General features: G+C 41.3%; 1 protein-coding gene across 1 annotated transcript in view; it reads left to right on the forward strand.

Annotated features, from left to right (window-relative positions):
• Window positions 1–2968, forward strand: part of LOC111977426 (small COPII coat GTPase SAR1A-like) — a 20617-nt gene extending 17649 nt beyond the window's left edge. The window contains exons 6-7 of the mRNA XM_024006840.2: window positions 764–895; window positions 1428–2968. Of these exons, the coding sequence (XP_023862608.1) occupies window positions 764–895; window positions 1428–1544 (249 nt within the window). The 3' untranslated portion in view covers window positions 1545–2968. The remainder of the gene's footprint in view (window positions 1–763; window positions 896–1427) is intronic.
• Window positions 2969–8729: the final 5761 nt, after the last annotated feature.

Below are 8729 nucleotides of genomic sequence, written 5' to 3' on the forward strand. Positions count from 1 at the left end.
TCGTGGCTGGGTCTTCCAGCATGACAACGACCCGAAACACACAGCCAGGGCAACTAAGGAGTGGCTCCGTAAGAAGYATCTCAAGGTCCTGGAGTGGCCTAGCCAGTCTCCAGACCTGAACCCAATAGAAAATCTTTGGAGGGAGCTGAAAGTCCGTATTGCCCAGCGACAGCCCCGAAACCTGAAGGATCTGGAGAAGGTCTGTATGGAGGAGTACGCCAAAATCCCTGCTGCAGTGTGTGCAAACCTGGTCAAGAACTACAGGAAACGTATGATCTCTGTAATTGCAAACAAAGGATTCTGTACCAAATATTAAGTTCTGCTTTTCTGATGTATCAAATACTTATGTCATGCAATAAAATGCTAATTAATTACTTAAAAATCATACAATGTGATTTTCGGGATTTTTGCTTTGTAAGTAGGAAAATCTGCAAAATCGGCAGTGTATCAAATACTTGTTCTCCCCACTGTATCTCCTAGATATAGGACAGACAGCTTATTCCTTGTATTTCTTTTTTGACTGTCTTTTTTGCCATTTACGCATGTGTTATTCAATGCGTTTCTAAGGGCAATAGTAGTAAAGGCCAAATGTAAATACTTTATAGGATATTTTTTTATAATTAGTTTTATACCTAAAGGGGTCCTAAAATTCCAACTGAAATGGCTAAAGGATCCATGGTATGACCATCTTTAAACAATATCATATGTTACCTTAGTAGAACCTTTAGAGGTTTAACTGGCCCTCTACATTCTCCCTCTCCAGGCGCTGTTAACAGATGAGACCATCTACAACGTGCCTGTACTTATCCTCGGGAATAAGATCGACCGTCAAGAGGCAATCAGTGAAGACGCACTCCGAGGGATGTTCGGACTCATTGGACACACTACCGGAAAGGTGAGGAGGGGCTTACTGTTGAATGCACACAACATCATTTACCCTCTAGAGCAGCAGCCTCCAGAGCAACTGACATCAGATAGTACCAGTACCATCATACTAGGAAGTAAAGAAGAAAAAGAAACAAAACATAAAGCAGTCCTAATGTTGAAAAAAACAGCATTATGTTGTCACATTTGGTTTATTTTGAAAGCATACAATCGACACTATTTTCCATACGTTTTTTAATCGGTTTTTGAAGGACCATAGAGTTAAGTCTGCTTTGTAATTTCCTAGTTGCCAAGTAAATCTGGTATCATAGTATTGCAATACTGGTATTGTGAGAACACTACTACAGAGCTAGGCAATTGGGTCTAGTATTGACAATGACTAGATGACAAATGACTGATTTAGAGTACAGTTAGGATCCACTTCATTGTAGTAGTTTATTATGGTAACTCTGTAGTCTCACATTGACTCCAATGCAAAGGAAAAGGTTGGAATGGAGGGTAATCTTTACTTGTCTCTTCTGCCTATGTGTTTCTCTCCTCAGGGAAATGTGTCACTGAAGGAGCTGAACCTGAGGCCCATGGAGATCTTCATGTGTAGTGTTCTGAAGAGGCAGGGATACGGAGACGGTTTCCGCTGGCTCTCACAGTACATTGACTGATCGATCCATCACTATTTCTCATACTAGATTCACACTATACAGCCAACCCAAACCTTACTGGGTGGGCTAGATTATTTCAAAATAAAATGGTCATTTCCAGCATGGTTCAAGCAACTATGATGGATGTGTAACAAGTTCAGGTCAGCCAAGTACATAAGAGGACATGCCTCACGAATCTACCCGCTGGAAAAGCTATTAACTGCTAGCGTGCTATATTTATTGTAATTTTTACGTTTGACAAAGTGTGACCTCAATAAGTAAATATATTTCTAAGAAAAATATATTTTTATTGATACAGTATTTATACTCTTTGTGTTTTGGACATATTTCTTTGGGTTCAAACAGTGTTGAAATATGCAGGATTAGTAATTGTTTGATAGTAGAATAGTAAAATCTATTAATAATTGGTACACCATTTTATAGTCTGAGCCCTATGTAGTGAATTCAAACTTCAAAACCTGCAAACCCAATATTGTGTAGTTTACACGTTGCGTCATTTTCAATAATTATCTGTTACTTTCTGAAAGTACTGTGGTGGTGTGCATTTTGAATCATACCTCACATGATGTCAGTCAAACAGTTTTATTATTACAGTATTATTTCCCCTCCCACTTATGATGAAGTTACAGGGACATGTCATCGCTTTGAACCAGTTCATAACCCTGGTTTATTTTTAAGTCGCTGGCATTGGATTTCAGAGGGGTTATTGGTGTAACAGTTCCGCGTTTGTGTCTTTTCGACATTGCTGCTCTCTCCTTCCATGTACATTTGAAGTCGGAGGTTTACATACACTTAAGGTTGGAGTCATAAAAACTCGTTCTTCAACCACTCCACAAATTTCTTGTTAACAAACTATAGTTTTGGCAAGTTGGTTAGGACATCTACTTTGTGCATGACACAAGTAATTTTTCCAGCAATTGTTTACAGACAGATTATTTCACTTATAATCACTGTATCACAATTCTAGTGGGTCAGAAGTTTACATACACAAGTGTACTGTTCCTTTAAACAACTTGGAAAATTCCAGAAAATTATGTCATGGCTTTAGAAGCTTCTGATAGGCTACTTGACATCATTTGAGTCAATGGAGTGTACCTGTGGATGTATGTCAAGGCCTACCTTCAAACTCAGTGCCTCTTTGCTTGACATCATTGGAAATCGAAAGAAATCAGCCAAGACCTCAGAAAAAAATGGTAGACCTCCACAAGTCTTGTTCATCCTTGGGAGGAATTTCCAAACGCCTGAAGGTACCACGTTCATCTGTACAAACAATAGTACGCAAGTATAAACACCATGGGACCATGCAGCCGTCATACCACTCAGGAAGGAGATGCGTTCTGTCTCTAGAGATGAACGTACTTTGGTGTGAAAAGTGCAAATCAATCCCAGAACAACAGCAAAGGACCTTGTGAAGATGCTGGAGGAAACTGGTACATAAGTAATCTATATGCCACTGTAAACGAGTCCTATATTCGACTTCCGCTCTGCAAGGAAGAAGGCCACTGCTCCAAACCGCCGTAAAAAAAAAGCCTGGCTACGGTTTGCAACTGCACATGGGGACAAAGATCGTACTTTTGGAGAAATGTCCTCTTGGTCTGATGAACAAAAATAGAACTGTTTGGCCATATATGACCATCGTATGTTTGGAGGAAAAAGGGGGAGGCTCGCAAGCCGAAGACCACCATCCCAACCGTGAAGCACGGGGGTGGCAGCATCATGTTGTGGGGGTGCTTTGTTGCAGGAGGGACTGGTGCACTTCACAAAATAGATGGCATCATGAGGGGGAAAATTATGTGGATATATTGAAGCAACATCAAGACATCAGTCAGGAAGTTAAAGCTTGGTCACAAATGGGTCTTCCAAATGGACAATGACCCCAAGCATACTTCCAAACTTGTGGCCTAATGGCTTAAGGACAACAAAGTCAAGGTATTGGAGTGGCCATCACAAAGCCCTGACCTCAACCTATAGAAAATTTGTGGGCACAACTGAAAAGCGTGTGCAAGCACGGAGGCCTACAAACCTGACTCAGCTACACCAGCTCTGTCAGGAGGAATGGGCCAACATTCACCCAACTTATTGTGGAAAGCTTGTGGAAGGCTACCTGAAACGGTTGACCCAAGTTAAACAATTTGAAGGCAATGCTACCAAATACTAATTGAGTGTATGTAAACTTCTGACCCACTGGGAATGTGATGAAATAAATAAAAGCTGAAGTAAATTGTTCTCTCTACTATTATTCTGACATTTCACATTCTTAAAATAAAGTGGTGATCCTAACTGACCTAAGACAGGGAATTTTTACTCTGATTAAATGTCAGGAGTTGTGATAAACTGAGTTTAAATGTATTTGGCTAAGATGTATGTAAACTTCCGACTTCAACTTTACTACATACCAGGCCTGGGTTCACATACTTTTAGAAATCTTTCAAATACTTTTAGCTTTTTCTTTAGCCTGCCTGGATTGCCAGGTTTGTACTTCTGGGACTTTTCTGTTGGTTCTATTGCAACATACAAGCTCAAACAAGCACAGCGGAAGTATTTTAAATGATTTCAAATTGTAATTAAGCTAGGTCTGCTATACCAACCAGGCCAAATACTTTTTTCTATAACTGCCAAAGCATATAGGCGCCTACACCCTTACATTTATTCTAAGCATTTCTCTTTTCAAATGCATATTATAAAAGGAAAGCATTGGTGCCCTAAATGTATTTTACTGTACAAATCAAGACATGGAATCTATGCAGATGATAATTGATGTTTYATTACATGGCTATTCCAGTAGAATTCCGCTTCCTTCAAGAATATATAGATATCCTATTATTCTGTTCTATATGTAATACTATGGTCTCACTCCTTAATATAGCAGCACCCCTCAAGACATGCTATTTGAGATTATTTGACCATTAGAAATAGTTACATACCAGACACGTTTTACCAACGAGGACAAAGTTGTTGTTTTCTCATAAATGACTGTTTTTGTATTGATAAATTCAAGTTGTTTCACTACCAACCGATGACATGAATGTGACTACAAGTGCATTAACACTTTTTATTTATAAATTATTGTTTAATACAAAAGTGCAGTATTTTGTAATACCAGGGTTTTATCACAACGTTGTAGGTTACAGATAATGTATGCAATTTCCTATAGTCTACCAACTGTATAAATGGTTTTTGTTACTGTAAAATAAGTACTTGGTGACTATTGGCTGCTCATAGCTATAATAAACTCAGGAAAAAAAGAAATGTCCCTTTTTCAGGACCGTCTTTCAAAGATAATTTGTAAAATCCAAATAACTTCACAGATCTTTATTGTAAAGGGTTTAAACACTGTTTCCCATGCTTGTTCAACGAACCATTAATGAGCATGCACCTGTGGAACGGTCGTTAAGACACTAACAGCTTACAGACAGTAGGCAATTAAGGTCACAGTTATGAAAACTTAGGACACTAAAGAGGCCTTTCTACTGACTCTGAAAAACACCAAAAGAAAGATGCCCAGGGTCCCTGCTCATCTGCGTGAACGTGCCTTAGGCATGCTGCAAGGAGGGATGAGGACTGCAGATGTGGCCAGGGCAATAAATTGCAATGTCCATACTGTGAGACGCCTAAGACAGCGCTACAGGGAGACAGGACGGACAGCTGATCTTACTTGAGTAATTTTCTATTACGATATCTTTACTTTTCCTCTAGTATGAAAATTGGGTACTTTTTCCACCACTACAACGCAACAACATTCCCTTTTAAACTTGTCCTTTCCATTCATAACTGAACGCTGAATATTACCCGCAGCGTGACATGAAAGTGGCCAGACACTTACTGTAGAGGGCAAAAAAGTTCCCTGTCAGCATGGGCCAAATGGTGAACAACAACTATGACAAATATTGACATGCTTACCGATTCAAAAGAGGAACTTACATCATTTTAAGACCAAATTAAAATCTCATTCAAATATACCACCCCAGGAAGAAGTATGGCCCATTAAAAAAAAAAAAAACATTTTGGTGACAAGCTAGCAAATAGATATGGTCATTTCCCCATGTTGCCATACATTCATAGACATGTTTGGGAATGATGTTGAGTCGGGTATTTCCTTAAAATTCTACCGACAAGTTTATATAGGGTCAAATCCAAACTGAAGGGGTGGGGATTTTAGCCTGTCTAACTCCCATGGTTTGTGTATTTCACCCCGATGCAGCGTCCCGAGCACATTCTAAAGTTATGGTTTGGTCATCGTTACTAACTGAACGAACATCACACCACCGCACTGCGTTTGCCAAAATAGAGATATTCAAAATATCGTAATGGATCACAAGTTGAACCTTCTGCCCTATTGCTTCCATATTTCAGATCTGTCGAACATTTGATGGAGCGTTTGGAGCTAGAGAAGGCCCTCTACCTATTACACATTACACAAGTCGGTTTCACCACCACCACACAGGTTGGCCACCTTATTTGCCTGAAGGACCCTCTCTGTGCACAAAGGTTGACTGACTCATCCATCACGCGAGACAAACAGGTCCCCAAACAGGCATAAGTCAGCTCATATAAGGCTGCAGAGTGTTCACGCATTATTAAACTCAACATCTGTGCCAGCCTCATAATCCTTACCAATTATTACTCCCCTGTCTAGGGGGTGGATTGGCCATCTCGCAAATTCTGGCAAATGCCAGATGGGCAGGACCCATTTTTAGTTGGGTGGGCTGGACGAAAATGGACACACGCAAAAAACAAATTCTTACATAAAAATAAAACAATGAGTAACGGTGACATGGACAGTGAAAAAAAAAAAATATATTAAATATATTTTTTTGCAATTTCTCTGGTTACTAATCTATAATGAGATTCCTTGGCTGATCAGTGGGCCAATGACCAGATCATGGAGTGTAAAAACAGAAAGGGTTGCTACCGAACGTAGAAAAGAGCACATTCTACATTATTACCTCACTCAAAACGTCCCTATTTTGTTGGGGGTGGCTAACCAATGAATTTGGTCAAACGAGTAAAGTGCATTATCCTCCATGAATTCCCTGAATGAAAGCTTTCTGCCATGCAACTGTCCTAGTGGCCTCGCTGGGGCCCTGCTGCTGTGATGGGGGGGAAGAGAAGCGGGCCTCTCCTGTCCTCCCCATCAGCTCGATAGAGAAGAAGGATGCATTCTGAATCGTATAACATTCAAATCAATTGCCAGAAAACCACAGCTTTGACAGCTTCGTCCCCTTGTCCCGTCGAAGAGCAAGGAGGTGGCTCAGCTTCTCTACGGTTATCTTGTTTAATTTCTACAACTCTCATATCAGCTCAATAGCAACTATTTTATAACCAAGATGTTTGTATGGCTCTGAGCATAATGGAACAGTGCACGCGAATGCGCACCGGACATTGCGAAGGCCTATAGGTCACATGGTGTTAATGTATGTTTTTAATACATGGCTCCTAGAGGTTTGTATTATTATTTAGTGTGTATTCTATTTAGAGTTACACGATATACGTATTTATTATACATATCACTGTGTTGGTAAGTTCCGAGCTTCGCTACCAGTAATATGAACGTTATGCACTCTCCTAATCGCATAAATTGAGTCTAACAAACTGTAATACACTTGATGGATATGTTCTGATCAACTTAACAAAGTGTGGTTGAGAATAATATTTAAAAGCATAGTCGGAACTGAAACTCTTTGATGCTGCAAATCCGGCTTATGATCTACATAGAATCTACATGTAACAAAAATAAGAATGAAATAGTCCATTTTCAAGCAGTGACCTGGTATCCTTGATGAACAAGAATGTCAATTATGGTGGTACTACCAATATGCGCAAATACATATCAACCCCTGTTCTATCAACTCTGCTTGATAAAGGGTAAATTTTAACAGCAATCAGCCTCTTGAGAGAGATCTTTCCCGTATTGTACTGTTTTTTCGACTGTAGTAACTCACATGCAGCTATAATTGGTGACACTCTATATGGCGGACCACTGTGGAATGGTGTGAGAAATATGAGAGTGTTGACACTGAGAAACACATGACTATTCATCCTGATTCATGAGACAAACATGTTGAGACCAAGGATACCTTGTAAGAGGCTAAAATTGGTGCACCGTTACTTTGGCGAATAGGTTTATCGCAACACGAATTTAAGCGACCTAAAAAGCCCTAAGATATATGAGTGTATCTTTTCTTTGTGCTAATAATCTGTGAGATGGGATCAGACTTAGCTCTTGAGATACTAGATGCTAAGCACAGTCAAAATTAAGATAATTAGTACCACCCCAACAGAATACAGTACGCGTTCTGCAGTAGTATTGTTGAGCAGGATCAATTAACGACATTTTGGAGGATCGGCTCGCCTTGCTGGCCCTGCTCATCTGCGTGAACGTGCCTTGGCATGCTGCAAGGAGGGATGAGGACTGCAGATGTGCCAGGGCAATAAATTGCAATGTCCTACTGTGAGACGCCTAAGACAGCGCTACAGGGAGACAGGACGGACAGCTGATCGTCCTCGCAGTGGCAGACCACGTGTAACAACACCTGCAACAGGATCGGTACATACGAACATCACACCTGCGGGACAGGTACAGGGATGGCAACAACAACTGCCGAGTTAACCAGGAATGCACAATCAGTGCTCAGCCTGTCCGCATAGGCTGAGAGAGGCTGGACTGAGGGCTTGTAGGCCTGTTGTAAGGCAGGTCCTCACCAGACATCACCGGCAACAACGTCGCCTATGGGCACAAACCCATCGTCGCTGGACCAGACAGGACTGGCAAAAAGTGCTCTTCACTGACAAGTCGTGGTTTTGTCTCACCAGGGGTGTATGTCGGATTCGCCGTTTATCGTCGAAGGAATGAGCGTTACACGACGCCTGTACTCTGGAGCGGGATCGATTTGGAGGTGGAGGGTCCGTCATGGTCTGGGGCGGGTGTGTCACAGCATCATCAGACTGAGCTTGTTGTCATTGCAGGCAACCTCAATGCTGTGCGTTACAGGAAGACATCCTCCTCCCTCTTGTGGTACCCTTCCTGCCAGCTCATCATTACATGACCCTCCAGCTTGACAATGCCACCAGCCATACTGCTCGTTCTGTGCGTGATTTCCTGCAAGACCGGATCTCAATCCCATTGAGCACGTCTGGGACCTGTTGGATCGGAGGGTGAGGGCTAGGGCCATTCCCCCAGAAATG

Source organism: Salvelinus sp. IW2-2015, linkage group LG18, assembly GCF_002910315.2.
Source record: "Salvelinus sp. IW2-2015 linkage group LG18, ASM291031v2, whole genome shotgun sequence".
Taxonomy (NCBI): domain Eukaryota; kingdom Metazoa; phylum Chordata; class Actinopteri; order Salmoniformes; family Salmonidae; genus Salvelinus; species Salvelinus sp. IW2-2015.